The following is a 17,895-nucleotide window of genomic DNA, read 5'->3' as shown; positions in this document are numbered from 1 at the left end:
TCTGCAGCTCTCCACAGGTGGTCCTTGGCTCTTGGGCAACTCTTCTGATAACTCTTTTCACTCCTCTGTCTGAAATCTTGCGGGAAGCACCTGATCTCAGCCAGTTTATGGTAAAATGATGTTCTTTCCACCTCTGGATTATAGTAGTTTAGAAATTCTTCTGTAACCAGTGCCATCAGTGTGTTTTGCAACAATAAGGTTGCGACGGTCTTGAGAGAGTTCACTGGTTTTACCCTTCATGGAATTGTGCACCATTGTAATGAGACACCTTTCTATAGGCCAACAGTGGAAGCAGCTGATATTAATGTGCACTAAGTGTCAGGACTGCTTTCTAATTACTGATAGAGTTCAGCTGGTGTCATGACTTTCCATGACTTTTTGCACCTCTCTTTCTTTATGTGTTCAATACCCCCCCTCCTGTGTCATTTCTCATTATTAAACATAACTTCATATATGGATGTCTATGGTTTGATTCTGTGCATGTGTGGATTGGCTGGGTTGTCATTGACATCTGATGAGAATTTCATGTCAGTAGCACCTTTAGAAATATATTTACTTAGAAAATTGGTGTAGTGTTCAATGCTTATTTCACCTGCTGTATATTGAACCTGTACATATAACCTGTAAGTTCATGTGTATATATTCAGTAAGTTTTTCACTCACCTTTACACCTGTGTAATGTGATGGGACCATAAACAATCATTTTGATTTGACATATTCTATGTTAGCTACTGTTTTTTTAAATACACTTTCTTCTGTATTTATGTTTTATAGTATTTTATAGTGTTTTCTTATTTCTAGTATTTCTCATTTGTATCATTCTTATGTCCCCTAGTTTGAAAACTTTCCACAGTCTGGCAAATGAAGTGATTCTGCTTCTGAATGGACTCTCTTTACTCTTTTAAAGATGCCCTGGAATGAGAACGAGAATTCAGTACATGAATGGACAGTACATGTGGACACGGTTGTCTCTTTATTAAAAAAGTAAACCCCACATAAGCAAAACACGAGATGTACACATTACTTATTATATTAACATTTCTTATGCTTTTCAGATTTGTGATGGGAATACAAGAAAAGCCCATCTTTATTGTTTGTGTGTTGCTTCCATAATCTTCATGTAGACTAAATCTGAGCGCAGCTTTTTAAGTTAGCAAATATTTGATTGCTGTGGGATATAAATATATATTACATGAATATAATATTTACTTTTAGCTCCAAAGTAGGTGTTTCTTGTATGTGTATTGGCCCTGTATTGTACATTTAGCAAGAATACTGCATACATAACACTGCAAATACATTATTTTGTGCTGTTTCTGCCATGAAACCACTAGAATTGTGTATCAAAAATAGACCCACGTGGGTGTGAAACCTTTCAGTACAGGAGCCTGCTGAGCAGGACGTGTTTACCGCCCCCCCATTTCTCAATACAATGGATCCTGTACGATCATTCCACTTTTGGTACAGTAGTGTGGTGCGAGATGCATTCTGGGACTTTAGGCTGTCCCAAGTCCGCACAGGTCACCTCCCAATGCGTCCTCGATAACATGGGCAGAGCAAGAACACATCCGGGCATTTGGACTGTACTTGGCTTGATGCAACCTTTTGAATGGAACAGTACTTGGGCTGCGGCTGATCCACAAGAACACAAGTATGGTGGGTGTGTCCCAACTACGAACTAATTAGGAATCCTAAATAGTTTTTGAGTATGTAGAGTAGTTATACGTTGAGTATACTCAAATATCCACAATGCATACTTAGAACTGGTCGTTTTTTGAGTGTGGCTCTATTACCCCACAATGTGATGTGAAATTGAAAGGGAGGAGCTAATTATGTTTGAAAAACTTATTTTAAAATGATGGACAATGATACAAGTGCAGCCAGGATGGTATGTTGGCTTGGTACAAAATGAGTTATTGAGTTAATGAGCTATTTTGTGTACTATCCGGCCAAACCCACACTATTAAGACTAGTATATAGTCTAGACCTCATAGTTATTAGTAGGTAGTACTTAATTGGGACGAGACTCAACTTAAGTCTGGAGTGAAATGGGCTTTCTATTATTTTTCTATTGGCGAATGAAGTTGAATGTTACAATTAAAGTTCTATATACTGCCACCTATGTTTTTGGAGGGGAATATAGTAAACAAACCATTGTCATATATTGACTGGAAATATATAAACTAGAGGACAGCGAGAGAGTAGGGTAAAATACGGAGGAGAATCCCAGTAAAAATGGAAAGGCTGACAGGCAGAGATGATGTTTTTTTTCCACAAACCCCACTGCAAGAGAAACAAGTGTGTGTGTTTCATTCTGAGGCAAATTAACAGGATAACAAATAGGCTTGTAAAACTGCATCTGAGCATTTCCACCTCAATATTTGATACGTAACATGTATCCCAGTTATATATTTGTGTGGTTGATGCGCACGATTATACTGTACTATATGTTTTCATTCATTTCCTTTCCTAATATTGTCTGGTCAGGGTCATGGTGGGTCCAGAGCCTACCCGGAATCATTGGACAGGAATACCCCAGGAATAGAGAGGCTGCCAGTCCATTGCAAGGCACCACACACAACTCACTCACACCTTGGAAATTTTTTGCATGCCGATGTTTACCTAGCATGTGTATTTTGGAAAGATGAGTGGGAGGAAACTGGAGCGCCAAACTGGAGGCCCACATAGACACAAGCTGAACACAACAATGTCCTCTTAGACAGCCCTGGCGCTATGGGTTAGGACAGTTCTAAGGGCCTTGACTATGCATTAATTTAGGCAGATTGTTAGGGTTGTGGGGGCCAGTGTAATATAAATTAATGGGTCCCAAATTCCCTGGTAGTGTCCCTGCACCTTACAATATGTATTGCAACTGTTAAGTTCAAGATTTAACAAAACTACTAAAATACCAAAATAAAAATAAAAATCTTTAGATTCCCAATTATGCCCCTTTTCCCCAATCATGTCTCCATTAGCAGAAAATGCATGGGGGAACTTTTTAAATAAATAAATAAATATATATATATATATATATTAGGGACAACTACTTGAAATCATGATTGATTAATCCTACTTTCAAGTCATGTTGGAAATATTGTTTCAACGCCACCATAAACTCATATTTACGAGTGTATTTTGTTATTTAGCAGCAACACATAAACACTGCAGTCTATGCTTAGTGGTTAACTTTCATCCACACCTGAAAAAACACCTAAGAAATACATGCTATTGATACTTCTTACAGGATGAATATTTCTCATGTATATGATCATACTTTTCTCTTTGTTTGTTCATTTGGTTTGCAGTATTTTAAGTGTCGATTAACAGAAAAACAGAAGTGAACCAAAAAAAAACATTTTCACAATGTGCTCGTGTTGTTTCCATTGACCAAAAACCACTTAAATACTGTAGAAATCACGTCCTACTTCCCTTGACTTGAAGGCAGCATTTAACGAGCAAGCTCTGCAGTGTCCCGGCCGGCTGCACGAAGTGGGAGGAGCTCGGCGTGGTCGACTCCGCCCTCTTCTAGTGCTGCAGCGAGGGAGAACTTGCTCGGGGTATTAATATTTAAAAAAGCGGCGTCTGATTGGCTGAGCCGACAGGCAGCTAGACCTAGGTGGGGCCCTATTTTAGCGATTTTTAGGTGAGCCGTCGATCGCGCACCGCCCAGCTTGATTTTGCTATCGTAACGACGGGAAAACTACGCGAAACGCGCAAAAGGCATGTACCAAGCCCCTTAATTAATTAATCATGGGCGTGTTTTGGGCGTAACGTGCAATTAACGCATCAGCGTGTCACTTCCTGTAAGTGCCAGGTGCGGTCTGAAAGGCGTGCTGAAGCGATGGAGGCCTCGCCTCTAGAATAATGTTATTTTATTTTGTAGTCCGTTTATTGTTGACGGAAAAGTGAATTATGGGTTTGTGCACTGCTGCGCGTCCATGCGGAGGTGTACGCGCGTTGGGCACGCGCCCGTCACGTCTGCCTAGGTTGTTTTCTGTTGCCAAGACAGCAGAGATACGCCAGAAATGTACCTGAACACACGTCATTTCGAGACCACCACGCCCACCAGCATAAATATACTCACAAGCACCGTTGCTATGTAAAATACAGAGGCGGACTGTAAGATGGGGCCCGAGCTGCACGAGCTAACGTTCAGCAGCAGAAGCGTACCGAGAACGGCTGAAGTAGCCTTGAAGTGGCCTTGATTCGTCATGGAGATACAGATACAGAGGACGGCTCGTTTGGTGATTTCCCCGACAAGAACCTGAGTTCTGAGACTGACCGCTTTAGCGGGGCGGCTGGCAGGGAATACGAGCCAGACCCACGACTGAACGCTGATAACGGCTCTTAGATTTTCAGCAAACGGTGCACTTAAGTCTGCGTTACAGGAAACACTGAGCTAGAAAAAGACATTATCAAGTCATTATCTCTGCGTTTTTGGTTCAAATGATATTTACAATTAGTTGTTCGGCTTTGTAAAGAGAAGGCTCGGTTTAGATTAGCACTGTTCAGCAGCTGTAGCCAGCTAGCTAAGTTAGCATTGGCTAAATTGAAAGGCGGACTTTTACGGCATATAGTGCTAGTTTACGACACTGCTCGAAATGTCGTAGGTGCTACCGTGACATCACTAAAGCGGTGTTTACACATTTTATATGTAATATATATACACATATATATTTCATATAAAATATTAATGTAATATATAGATCTTTTGCACTGATTTGGATTTCTAGCGCATCATTCATTGGTCATCTCAAACTCGTGGTGTTCGTTCTTGCTAGCTGGCTAGGTTCAAATAAACAGGACAGCCCTCACGTAACAGAAAACCTGGCAGTTATAGATTGCCTAACTAAGACTAACGCATTTTTAGATATTTTACGTTGCGACAAGCCCATATCAAACTGAGCCCCCCTTAATGCACTTCTACCGTCTTTAAAACGACAATTTCAAGTGAAGGCTGAGTGCACTGTCGCTGGCGAGCGAGGAGGGTCTTCACACCACGAGCCGTTGGCGACCTCTGCTGGATTGCATAGAAACTGAGAACCGGGGGTACTGTCAAATTAGGGTAGTTTATTTCTTCACTACCTAATATATAAATATGCTACCCTATATTTCTTAACTCAAAATGACATGTAAATGTTACCTTAGTGGAAGTACATTTAATGCATTCACTAAACCCATTATGGAAGTTGCTCCTGATATTACAAGGAAGTAGCCAAGTTGAGAATATGGGGCCAGTTGGGTTATTTTAGACTTTAACCATTTAACATTGTATAGAGTGTTACCATAATTTGAAAAGTACTTCAAACCCTCAGCAAAACCCATAGCAAATAGCATTGCAGATCATGAGACAAAAACTTTAACTGAAGCAGAAGACTTGATGAAAATTGCAGTTTATGTACAAAAATAAAGTGGATTGTGACATACAGGAAGTAGGAGACAGGCTTGCAGCCCCTCTCCCCCAAAAAACAAAATAAAAAAAAACCCAAAGCATTCATCTAAACCTTTACTACAACTTGTGGCCAGGAGCCAATAGTACAAGTTATCCAATAAACAAAAATCCAAACTTGCTTAAGCACAATTAGGCAGTTACATTTGGTATACAAAGTAGTCTTGAATGACATTACAAACCTGTGCAACATCTGTACACTGAAATGTTAAAACTGAATGTTTGTACAAAAGGAAAGAGGCATGGCTTGGATACTGTGGATGTACTGCAGGTTTTATTACAATGATCTACAAAGGGAAGGTAAAGACAAGCAACCCCACACCCTCCCTCAAGCAAACCCAACAGCCAGACCAGTTCTCAAAAAAGGAACTAAAAACAAAACAAAAAAGTAGGTAAAAAACACTTCAGAGAATTTTAAAAGGAGAAAAGATTGGTACAAGTTTAAACCACTTGACATGTAAGTGTAAAATGTCCGCCATATTCAAAGCTGTAACAACCGCCTTTCCATATCAGAAGAGATGAACGCAGCTGGGACAGTCTGGGTCATTTAGCTGGTATCCATCTAAAGACAAAGGCAAAAGAAAGAGTAAGCCATACACTGTAGTTTAAACTGCCCCGAAAATAAGCCAGCAGGTTTGATTTTGCAGATATCATACCCTGGCATTGTAGGCATCTAGCTGGGCATCCAGTTCTTCTGCCGAGAGCTGCTGTTTGCTATTGCCTCTTCCTCCACCACCACCTCCTCTGCCACGACCTCTTAGGCCACCACCCCGACCTCCACGGCCTCGCTGTAAACCTCCAAAGCCTCCTGTTCTGTTTCGGTTCAGGCCTCCACCACCGCCGCCGCCTCGGTTCAAACTGAGCACAAGAGAATTAGTCTCCGCCACAAACCTACCAACTGACACGCACAGAACTCAAGAATCAGTACTTACCCCTGCATTGGGGTCCGCCTCTGTGCATCAATCTGTGATGTGACGAGTTGAATGTTCATTGGACGACCTGGAAAGAACCACCACAATATTAGTACAAGTCTGAAATTTCAGATTTAGTGTTTAAAAGTATAAAATGTGCCATTTCCACAAGCTTACCATCAAGGGGGACACCATTGTACTGCTTCATGGCTTTGAGAGCATCTGCTTTCCTCTCAAAGTGGACATCTGCAGTGCCAAGGCTACGCCCAGACCGGTCATAATGGACTGCAGCCTTCTTCAAAGTGCCAAATTCTGCAAAGAGCTCCTGTGGGCATGAATAAACACATAAGTAAAAGGACTGAAACACACCACTATAAACGAATCCATTAACTTCAGTAGCTCAGTGCCTTTTTCAGTACCTGAATATCTGCATCTGAGACACCAAAGTCGAGATTGGACACAAGAAGTTTTCCTCCAGTTTCCACACCAGCTCCTCCGCCACCACCGCCGCCGCCACCTCCAGCATTGGCACTGTAGCCATTGTCGAACAGGTCATGCTGCCACTTGTCAGGGAGCTGCTTGGGCTGCAACAGACGAAAGAGAACGCACCTGCTGACTTCGGATCCCGTCTGTCACTGACAGTCCACTCGGCTGGGTGCTGGGGCAAGCAGGGGGCTCCACCTCAACAAGGCCAGGGCACCCAGTGCGCTCACTGCGATTTCCAGCAATCCCTGCCCACCCCATCACTAGACACAAGTAAGCCAGTGCAAGGAAGGAATAGATGGCAATGTACAGGTCTACATACAGACTAAAAAAGGCAAGTCTTTTAAAGGGATTCATTAACTTTCAATAGCACTAATAGGGTCAAAATAAAAATGGGCATCCCAGTGGTCTATGCTAAATAGAGACCAAATAAAAGTGTACAATGAAAGCACTTGAATGAAAGTTACAAGAACAGGCAAAACAGTATTAAAACACCAGTTAGCCTAAGGTTAAGCCCTGGTATTTTTTGCCCACCCGCCAGGTAGTCAGCAATCAGCCAACTACCACCTCCCCCCCAAGAGTCTCTTGCCGTTCACTCCAAATGAATCCCTGCAGGCCTTCAAGGTGGATGCTCCACATCTGACACTCGGATCTCTCCGATGGGGCAAAAGATGAGATGGATCGTAACAGTCCATAGAAGTGGGCATTAAAGACGACCAGGAGGGGAAAAAAAGAAAAGAAAAAAGGGTCCATAGCTGGTGGTCTGTGTTCGCGAAGCCCTTTGTGAGCAACAGCGACCACCGAGCGTCCATTTTGAAAGCACGCCATTTTGACACGGCTCGCAACGTTAAAGGCCAACTTCCTACAACTTCCTAAAAATTAGATGCTTCCAATGAGGGTCTGCTGATTAGAGGGTCAAAGTCCATTCCTTTCCTAGACAGAAACCCTAAAGCGCTATCTCAGGACCGCTTTCACGGATATGTGAAGACGGCCCCTCCCAAACAAAAGGACTCCACCAAGCGGGCAGGCAGGCAGGCCGTGGTCGAGCTCGGCCTCGAAACGAACAAAAACGTCGACATCTTGCTGGTCATCGCTGGAGCATTCGGGTCGATGTTTTGTTGGGAACTGAAGAAAAAAAAAAGCCACGAAAGTAGAAAAGCCACAATTTCACCGATAAAGGAGCTGCCGTATCCAAAATGGCGCCGGTCACCGTTGGTTAGCAGATAAGCCACTTTAGCCACGATGTAGCGGAGTTAGCCAACTCCGCGCCACACTCTCGACGAAAGGACAAATGGGTTTGGGGGAAGAGAGAACATTATGCACAACACAGCCTTCTTAACTTAAACGCCAATTTAACGAGCCTCTCCACATTTACATTTCCAGAGAAACTCCGGGGGAAAGGGCAGTGTAGCACCGCTGACTAGCGAGCTAGCCGTTTGCTAGCAAGCCTAGAAAGAAAACAGGGGACTTCACCCGGGCACTTGGATGTGCTCGAGGTTTTTGCTCCTCTTTCTCAGCCAATTCTCTTTAGCTTTCTCCTACCCTGCTGTACGGCGTGGGTCTGCTTCTGCCGCGACTCAGGCTCTGTCGGCTCCTCATGGGGCCCGATCCTCCGCCGCGGCCTCCAAAGCCTCCGCCCGCGCCTCCGAGTCGCCCGGCGCTGACACCGCGGGCCCCGCCGGCCCCGCCGGCGCCTCCACGGCCGCGTCCTCCTCTTCCTCCGCGGCCGCTTCCACCCCCCCTCTGCTGCTTATTTTGCTTGATGATGTCGTCCAGTGACATATCCATCTTGTCTACCATTGTTTAGCCTTGCTACGCGCTAACGCCGCTTTTTAAAAACAACCGCAATCCCCCTAGTCTACAACTGTGCCCCTGAATCGCGCCCTTACAGGAGGAAACGACACACGGACCGCCTTCACGCCTCTTATACGAAGGAGACGCTGACGTACATCAGCGTGAGACGACTTCCGCTGTATTACAGCCAACGGTGAAGCTCGGTGGGAGGAGACTCCTCAACCATAACAAAGCGGATAGTACCGAATAGCCCCAGCATGGCAGACAACTTTCACTAAAACAACTCCCTTAAATAAACACCAGGCCCAAGTAAGGTCTGCTTTTAACATTTACGTCTATCTTTTTATTTTATCCAGTTCTGCTGTGATCAGTGGTGCCGCAGTTCATTTGTTTCCCTAAAATGAACTGAGAGGTAGCAAAGCTGATGAGAACGAGTAACTCCAGCCAAGGAACAACTTCAGAGTTCCCTCGATTTTATAAACTATCTTGATTTAAGGATTTGCTCTTTCGATTTAAAAACCCGTCCCCACAATTTAACAAATTGATATAATTTATTTTAAAAAGACGTCAAATACAGAAGAAAACGCAATAGTGGAATAGTGCCTTACAGCTCTAATTATTATACAAGAACAACACAATGGGGTATTACAGACTGAGATACAATAAAAGTCCGGTTTATGTCAATTTTAAGGCTTGATATTTAATATGCAACTGTATTTTATTTATTTCATTTTTTTAGATTTTTTTTTCTATTTCTTAAAAAAAAAACGATGGCCTCAGAAACATTTGGCTTTCCAAACTCGCCTGGCTAAACTTCCTTACTAAAAACAATTAATAAATTGTTTCCGAAGGGAACTAAATTGTTAAATTGAAAATCATTTTTAAATATTATTTTCTTTCCTACCTTAATATTTTAGGGGCTCCTGAAAAAACTTAGCTACAAAAGGTAACTGGACTCAGAGGGAAACACGGTCCGCTAACCGCTGTGAGTTCTTATAATGAAGGCCATGATTTGAGCTTTTGTCCACATATTTCATAAATCCAGCATTCAGAAAAATGAAAAGTGCATTTACGTGATAAAGTGCTTTATCTTCTACTTCAGACCCTTTAGTCGGGCTAGTTAACATATTGTATAGAGGGGATCCAGAGAGCAATTGATCATGGCCGTGAAGGCCTTTTCTCACCCTTTGCCCAGGTGAGAAACACAGCGTGTTGTACAGCCTATTGTCCTGTCGATTGCTGCATTTGACCCAGATACATAGAAATGATTCGCCAAGACAGTTTCAGCAGTCTTGAATGCTTATCATGAGCTTATATGATCAAAAAGTGATTAAAGTTAGCATTTATAAACCCTAACATAAAATAGAAAAGAAAGTATTTTATGAATTATTATTGTTATTAATTTTACTGTTTTTAGACCTCCCCTTGTGGCAGCCCAGTGCTATTTGTTTAGGCAGCTGGTGGATTCAAACAAATCTGTGCAACAGCTGGTGGCCCTGGAAAGAAATGTGAAATCTGTCTAGCTTAACATCTGAGACAATCTTGCTTAATGCTAGTTTGAATTTATATGTGGTTTTTACCAGCATAAACATATAGCTCTGGAAAAAAACAAACTTAATTGTATTTATTTAATTTGCATCCCAACCATTTTATCCCAGGCATTTCATCAAAGAAAGCGGAGTTACCTGAATTTGTGGACTGAATGAATGGCATAAAGTCACCCAACAGCAATGTGAAAGACTAGTGGAGAGCTTGCCAAGACATGAAAGCTGTGTCTGGCAGTCAAGTTTATTTCACCATAGTGATTTTTGAATGCTCTGAAAGTTCAAATATTAGTCCTGTGTTGTTTACATCTGAATAATAACATAATATGCAATTTTAATGAAATATAATTGCATTATAATTACTACAATAATTAATTTTTATTTGAGCAGTTGTTTTTGAGCAGCAATAAACAGCAATCCTTTTATTTGGACTTCGGGGGAAATGATGCAATTGACGCAAATGTCAATTTCCCTAAACACATTGCCTATAACTAGTAAAAACAGAGAGATAATGTAGGGTGGTCTCTTCTTTTTTTCTGAAGCTGTACCTATTGCACAGGTAAACAGTTATAAGCAGACTGCTTAGGTGCCCCAAACTTATACATGACCATCACCTTTCTTTAAAAGGTGGTCAAATACAGAAGAAAAAGCAAACCACTAAAATGCTCTTGAAGTGAGGAACAGGGTCTTACAGCTCTACTACTAATAATAAAACAATAACACAATGGGGTATTTGAGGCTGAGATACCATAAAAGTCAGTTTTATTTCAATTTCAAGGCTTGATATTTAAGATGCAGAAAAAGTAATTAAACTCTTTGAAGATATTATTCATTTCTTTAAAAAAAAAGAAAAAAAGAAAAATGAAGGTCTCAATTAAAAACATTTGGCTTGCCAAACTCGCCTGTACTATCATGTCATACTAAATTTCCTTCCTAAAAAACAAAAAAAATGAAGCCTTTCAGCACTCCCCTCCAAAGTGACATGGTTTGAAAATGGAGCACATGTTTTTAAGACTACAACCCATTGTGTCTTGAGAGTCCGTCCCTTGGTGTCCACATGCCAACTCCTCCCTGCCGTTTCCTTCTGCCAGGTTTAAAATTATAACAATAATAACCAAACAATGCATATGGGGAAAAAAATACACAGTATACAAAAACCAAAGACCAAGAGAAGACAAAATCCCTGAAATTTGACTCCAGGCCTTCTTGCCTACCCATATCTTTCGATAAGAGGTGCACGGATTCAGGACGAGAGCGTCTGAATGCAGAATGGGAAAGGTGAGGAACCAGGGATTTGGATGGGTCTTGAAGATATGTCAGCCAGTTTGTCCATACCACAAGTCTATGAGGCAGAGAAGGCAGAGGCTTTCTGGACTAAGGTGGCCAAACAGGTTGGCATACTGTTAGCTGACAGAAGGTTGGTGGCATACAAAGATCCCGAAGAGAGTGAGTGGGGTGGGGACGCTGTCGAACCAATGACGAGAGAGGAAATCCACTAAGACTTCTTGGAGTCTTGTGTGTTGCGCTTCTTGAGGTCACTTAGGTCAACTGGTGTGAAGGCTGAAACACAGATCAGAGCTTAATTAAGCCTTTAAATAAATCACACAAATATTGCTTCTAAGGGTCTGAGACTTTCACAGTGGCAGCATGTAATTATTAGTTGCTGAAATGCACACAAATTTTATGTACAGTTGAAAAAGACCTTCTGGAGGGCCATAACGTTGTATGGTTCATTTATGGCTGACAGTGCTCAGTTTTACATGCATTGAATATCTGCTGTGTGCGATATTACTGGTTAGCAGAGTGAGTTCACACTGTGTTAACAATGGATGTGAAATGCAGAGCCGGCACACACTGAAATGTGCGGCTGGTTTAATTCTACTTTGTGTCAGATGGTGCCAGGTGACTAGGGAACCACTCACGTCATTGATTTAAGGAACTATAGCCATTGTCCCGATCTGATCTGATTGATCAGGCCGATCTAGGCGTATTTGAATGGACTGGGTAGCAGCCATTTAAATCCAATCCTGTTCAGAGTCTTTGTTTCAACCACAGTGTTCAGAGCGCCATCTGGTGTCCTTAAGACGCCAATAACAGACACTGTTGCCTAGCTAGCATTATTAAGGAATATTCTCAGGTAAATAAGGTAAGTAAAAGAGAATAAAAGAGAATATAACAATATCTAAAACAGTCATTTTAAGAAAACTTATCTTAACTGTGTGGCTGTTTCATTCACAGAAACACAAATATTGGATCGGCCTAATGCTCAGCATTAACAGAACAGATCTGTGGGGAAAATAACATGATTGGGACAACCCTAGCTATAACTCTTAGATGGGCAAAGTCAACAGTCAAGTAACCATTCGATCATACACAGAGAACAACCTTAATAGGTACTGGTCATCATGGTGACGGTGTAAAATACAACAAAAATAAAACAATAACGCATTCATGCAAGAAGTTGTTGTTGGACAAAGGACTCACAATGAAGATTAGGATTTGGGTTTTTCTCCACATATTCTTGTGGTCCACGTTCACTATTTTGAGGTGACTTGATATCTCTTAGAACACACAGCCACGCTGTAAGAAAAGCAAAAAAACTTAATCAATTCCAAACATCTAATGATCAAATGTATCATAATTGAAAAGTGAAAATCTTGTCTTCCATTTAAAATTGTACTAAAACAGTAACTGGATATAAAACCAGTCTCAGCACAATAAGCACTAGATACTCACTGTCATGGATAAAGCGCACATTTTCTTCATGTGCAGGAGTGAAGAGTTCCCCAGTGTTAGTTGGAGACCGAGGGCTAGAGGTCCGTTTGTATGTATGCATTCTAGGTGCAGAGGAACTGGAAGACAAAATGGGGGAGATTTCTTTTTTCTAGGCTTTAGAAGCTGATTTGGAGAAAACTATTCCCAGATATTAGAAAAAGAAACAGAGCATCTAAAATTTACTTAAAACTTGTAATTCTGCGAATATAGCAAATACTAAAAGGGAATATAGATTTTTATCTTCTGATTCATATCCAGATCATATACTTTCACACTTTTTCCTTGAAAGCATGTGACCTGAGGAAATTCAATTCAATTAAATTACTTGCCAGCATGAAAGCGCATCTACACACACGTATCCTTACGCTTTCAGTTCTTGGAACCGACGGTAAATACGATTCTCATCTGCTACTAGCAGTGTATTATATCCTATCAAAGCTTGCTGTGAAGGAATTGTGTTTGGTTTCACAGAAACAGAATATCCATGATTATTTGGAGTATGAAGTCATCAACATTTAACTTAATTTGTGGAAAGGGGCAGCCACTAATCTTCAGAAACACCACACCCCGTGTTCAGCCATAGAGATGGAAATTAAGAGAGAACGACAGAAGTTTCCACAACACGGTGGAACAATAGATGGTTCGCACATTCCTGTAACGGCTCCATCAGAAACGCGAAGGAGCATTCACCCACCAGGGAGCATACTCTGTAATACTGCCGTTTGTGGTTGATCATCTGCCAGCAACTAAGCGTGAACACAGACAAACAGTGTGATCCAATCACAAAAATCCTGTAATGCAAGGTATAAACAGCCTAGTTCCTAAAAAGTGGGTGTAACTTTTCTTTTTTTTCGTTTTTCTGTGCCTGACCTTCTTTTAGATGACCATTTTAAGTGAAGCATTGCAGCTAACAGCTAAAACAATCAATGTGGAAAATTGGCATTTCTTGCTCCTTGGCTCCACCTACAGTCAGGATTTGACTCAAATATGATTTTGCAGTTCTTGCAAGCATTATCCTGCTAGCTTCTCCAAAGTTCCAGCGCGCAGAGCCGGTGTAGCAACGACATCGGGGCTATTCTCCCTGTTACAAGTTAGTAAAATATCACAATAATTTGAAAGTTTATTTTAAGATATAAAATGCTAGATATAAAATACATATGTGTTGCTTTAATGTGTTAGTTTTCAAACTATACAATGGGTATTCAAACATTTATATTGTCACAGAAACAGTGGATTTGTAGCATCTTCAATTTAAAGTGTGTTAAGCTTCTAAAATGGCAGACACAGAGACGCATGCCAGCTGGGCACACTGACATTATTTTTTGAAAATGTTCATGTATTAACACCTATGTAAAGTATTAACACACACACACACACACACACACACACACACAGACAACTGTGTGGCTTGTTTCAGGTCTGTCTCACTTTGTGTAACCATAAAACACATGTTCAGCTGTGAATCACTTATAGTAGACTTGCTGAAGGTCTTCAGGGCTGACTATCAGAAACTGAACCACTAAAATGGCAGTTAGAACTAGAAGCCAGTAGAGCTCTAAAAGGTATGGCTAGAGAACCTAGAACTACATAGCAATAGAAATCCTGTAATTAAACCGATACAAAGGTGTCGGTATACGATAGGCAACAGAGATTACCTAAAGTTTACTGACCTCCTACAATTTATTTATTTATTATACATAATTTTTTTTTTTAACTTAGAACATTTTTGTTGACATACTTTGTTATGAAAGCAAATGTTTTAACAACCAGTAAAAGCCAGACATACATAGTTATTTCCATTAAATGGGTTTAGCAGCTTTTAACACAGAGATGAGTACTTGAATATGAAATTACTGCACAAGCACTTTTTGTTTCTAAATTAGCCTTTTTTCCACTGCTCTGAAATGTGAATTTTAAACACTTATTTAAAAGCTGTTTCTGCATGGTGGCAACTTTTATTTTTAATAGCTCTGAGCTCTCTGAGCTCTGTTTTTCTTAAATGTGCAGTGACAGAAAATACTGTTCTTTCAAGCTTGTTATATCTTACTGGGATAAAAGATATATATGACATATATAAATCTCACATTATAAATAAATACATAAAGATGTATAGGCATTTGTCGAGTATTTAAGTCAGAGTTGGTATCGGTACTCCAAATCAGCAGATAATCTGGTATCGACATCAGAAAGGAACAAGCAGTATTGATGCATCTCTACCTGTAATACATACCAACAACACAGACCCACTGTCTTTCATATATTTTTAACTTTTTATATGAATGGCACAGTTTATGAGCTACTTAATTGTACTACTCAATTTACTCATACATTACTTACATACTTATTGATCAATTATTATTTGCTTTGTTTTTAGTTCAAATGCAATTCATCTAAACAGCACTGAGTAATGTCAGTCTAGACTAGACTGTCTAGACTGGTTTGCTAACAGACTCACCTGGTCATTGTGCAATAAATAAGCCCACAACTTCTTTACACAGTCTTTGCAGAAATGTTGCAGAGGATCCTCTTGTGGTGCTGAACACCTTTCCTAAACACAGAAGACAAATATTCAGACCCCCAGTCTGTGTAGCTAACAGTGGCGTATTGTAGGCTGCGGTTTCAAAATACCAGACAGGTTTAGACCAACTGAAAAACAGCAGCTCATAAAACATGATCATGACCTTTCTTAACACACAGCTAGCTACCTTACATAATGTTGCAGGATCAGGGTTTTACAAAACCCAGCAAAATGCCAGGTTAAACAGACCAGCAAGTCAATCAAATAGCTAAAGCGATTCAGCTGGGCTTCGGGTTAGCAACATCTCTGTTTATGACTGAACACACACACACAGAGCCAGCAGGCAAATATTCAGAGTATTCATTTAGCACGAGTCCGTCCACAAAACAAGTGAAATGGATTCAACGACAACGCGAAAGGTCAGTAATATACTGAGGTGGTTAATGTTTGTGTTTTTATACCGACAGTAAGCTGCTGCATTAGCGATGCACTGAGCGAGCTAGCTAGCAAGCAAGCTAGCACTACAGAGCTTAGCCCATTAGCGCTGTGAGTAAACACACACACCGCCTGTCACCCAGCTCCAGCACACAGCCCACACACACTGCGAGTCTGTAGCATTAACACAAGCGAAACTACTAGCTATTGGTGTGCAACTAACCGGTCTGCTGCGCTCTTCCTTCCTTTCTTTGTTTGTTTGTTTGTTTGTTTGTTTCTTTGACCAAGAAAACGCAAGGCCTGCCGTCGGCCTCAGCGTTGCCAATGCAAACTGAGTATCTCCGGGTCAGCGAAAACAAAAGCGGCCACACCGGAGCATGCGCAGAACCCAGCGCCGAGTCTCAGACACACAGGCTTCGCTCCCACGTTTCACAAACAGAATATAATATAGATTATTATCTTATTATTTTTATATATATTTTTTATTTTTATATTATATTATAATGTGCATTTAAATGTATTTAAACATATTAGTAAGAATACAGTACTGTGCAAGCGTTTTAGGCATCTGTGAAAATTAAAATAAAAATTATTAAGCATTTATTTAAGCATTACGAGATTTTATTTATATAGTGAAACACGAATATTAGATAATATACAAATAATAAGAATAATACACAAGTATTAATGTGGTTTTACATGTATCACTGTGTTCACACTCTCTTCATGAGATCATCCAACACCAGGTTTGGCAAATTGCTGCTTAATTCTGTTAAATCAAATGAGCTGGAGATGGACTTGAACCGATCTTCAAAATGAGAATTATTATTTTATTTATTGAATTAATGTTTATTTGCACCTGTAAACAAGCAAAAACATTTGCAGAAATGAATTGATTAAGTTATGTTCTCAGGTGGAGGAAAAGTCTGCACAGTCCTGCACAGTATATATATATATATATATATATATATATATATATATATATATATATATACACACTATACATACATATATATATACACTAATTACACTATATACACTTACCCTCACACTCTAACACACAAACACACACAGTACACACACCATGTTGTCAGAATTTCTTAATCTGATCACTGCCACCAGTCTCCATTGCACCAGGAGGGTTTAACACTGGTGAAGTAGTCGATTAAGCCATTAAGGTGAAAGATTTCTACCTTGTTGTGAAAATCAAAACGTAACAGTGAGCAGAGAGCTCGCTGAACTGCTGTCCTTCAGGTGGTGCTGTAGGCTGCACAAACCCCTGCAGAGGAAGCATATACACACATCTTTGGCCACCCCATTTATTAAAGGTAATACATGGAGAGAAAAAAAACTGGACTTATAATACTGGACTTGCTGAGCATTACAGTCATCATCATTTTGTTTCTTTCAATGCTAATTATATAGTGGTATTTGATCTTTAATATGCTACATAATACTATGTACATTACCTCGTTTATCATTTGCACTGTTTGTTCTAACTATTGGTTCTAGCTATTTATTCTAACTCAAATATTAATGCCTTTAAAATGACACATTGGCTTATTTTTATTCTGTTAATGTATACCACTGCTGTTATGTCAACAAATTATGTCAAAAAGTAGAAAAACAGCAAAAATAGAGATCCAAAGTTTTGCGTGACAGCAAAAATATTATCCTTTGTTATTAACCTAAGCGGGGATTTATAGGCACTGCAAAACAGTACTTTGCTAAAACAATTTTAATCGTTATGGCAATTTTTGTTTTAAAAAATTATGTATACAGTATATAAATGATAGCATATCTCTGTTAGCAGGACTCTGTTAGTGGTGCAGGACTAATGCAGGACTAATTGGTGCATTTATTAGCAGTTCCAAAATATCAGAAAGTCCTATGTCTGTCTCTGCTGAAACACTGATAATAGTTGTTAATTTAACGCATGTGCTTCTTCCCTCATCGGTACTGACACGCAAAAGCCTTGAATCTCCG

General features: G+C 40.3%; 2 protein-coding genes across 3 annotated transcripts; both read right to left on the bottom strand.

Annotated features, from left to right (window-relative positions):
* Positions 1-5,377: 5,377 nt before the first annotated feature.
* On the bottom strand, positions 5,378-8,756 carry alyref (Aly/REF export factor). The gene is made up of 6 exons (XM_072694250.1): positions 8,386-8,756; positions 6,780-6,944; positions 6,538-6,685; positions 6,382-6,448; positions 6,106-6,307; positions 5,378-6,011 (listed from the first exon to the last, which is right to left on the bottom strand). Exons 1-6 carry the CDS (start codon positions 8,641-8,643, stop codon positions 5,997-5,999), a joined length of 855 nt encoding a protein of 284 aa, XP_072550351.1. The 5' UTR covers positions 8,644-8,756; the 3' UTR covers positions 5,378-5,996.
* Positions 8,757-10,910: 2,154 nt separating this feature from the next.
* Positions 10,911-16,247, bottom strand: mcrip1 (MAPK regulated corepressor interacting protein 1). 2 transcript variants are annotated; one of them, XM_072693364.1, is made up of 6 exons: positions 16,133-16,247; positions 15,412-15,504; positions 13,651-13,702; positions 12,918-13,033; positions 12,666-12,761; positions 10,911-11,741 (listed from the first exon to the last, which is right to left on the bottom strand). In XM_072693364.1, exons 4-6 carry the CDS (start codon positions 13,015-13,017, stop codon positions 11,677-11,679), a joined length of 261 nt encoding a protein of 86 aa, XP_072549465.1. In that variant the 5' UTR covers positions 13,018-13,033; positions 13,651-13,702; positions 15,412-15,504; positions 16,133-16,247; the 3' UTR covers positions 10,911-11,676. The 2 variants fall into 2 exon arrangements, with proteins under 2 accessions (XP_072549465.1, XP_072549464.1); XM_072693363.1 differs by lacking the exon at positions 13,651-13,702.
* Positions 16,248-17,895: the final 1,648 nt, after the last annotated feature.

This window comes from Salminus brasiliensis, chromosome 12 (genome assembly GCF_030463535.1).
Source record: "Salminus brasiliensis chromosome 12, fSalBra1.hap2, whole genome shotgun sequence".
In the NCBI taxonomy this organism is placed as follows: Eukaryota; Metazoa; Chordata; class Actinopteri; order Characiformes; family Bryconidae; genus Salminus; species Salminus brasiliensis.
This window is presented reverse-complemented; position numbering and strand designations above follow the sequence as displayed.

Coding starts and splice junctions, on each gene's coding strand:
- alyref (XM_072694250.1), bottom strand. CDS start 8,643: ATGGTAGACAAGATGGATATGTCACTGGACGACATCATCAAGCAAAAT. Junction 6,686..6,779: donor TCTCAGATGCAGATATTCAG/GTACTGAAAAAG, acceptor TCATGCCCACAG/GAGCTCTTTGCAGAATTTGG. Junction 6,449..6,537: donor CAATGGTGTCCCCCTTGATG/GTAAGCTTGTGG, acceptor GGTTCTTTCCAG/GTCGTCCAATGAACATTCAA.
- mcrip1 (XM_072693363.1), bottom strand. Junction 12,762..12,917: donor TGTGCGCTTTATCCATGACA/GTGAGTATCTAG, acceptor CTTTTCTTACAG/CGTGGCTGTGTGTTCTAAGA. Junction 11,742..12,665: donor CCCAAATCCTAATCTTCATT/GTGAGTCCTTTG, acceptor TCTGTGTTTCAG/CCTTCACACCAGTTGACCTA.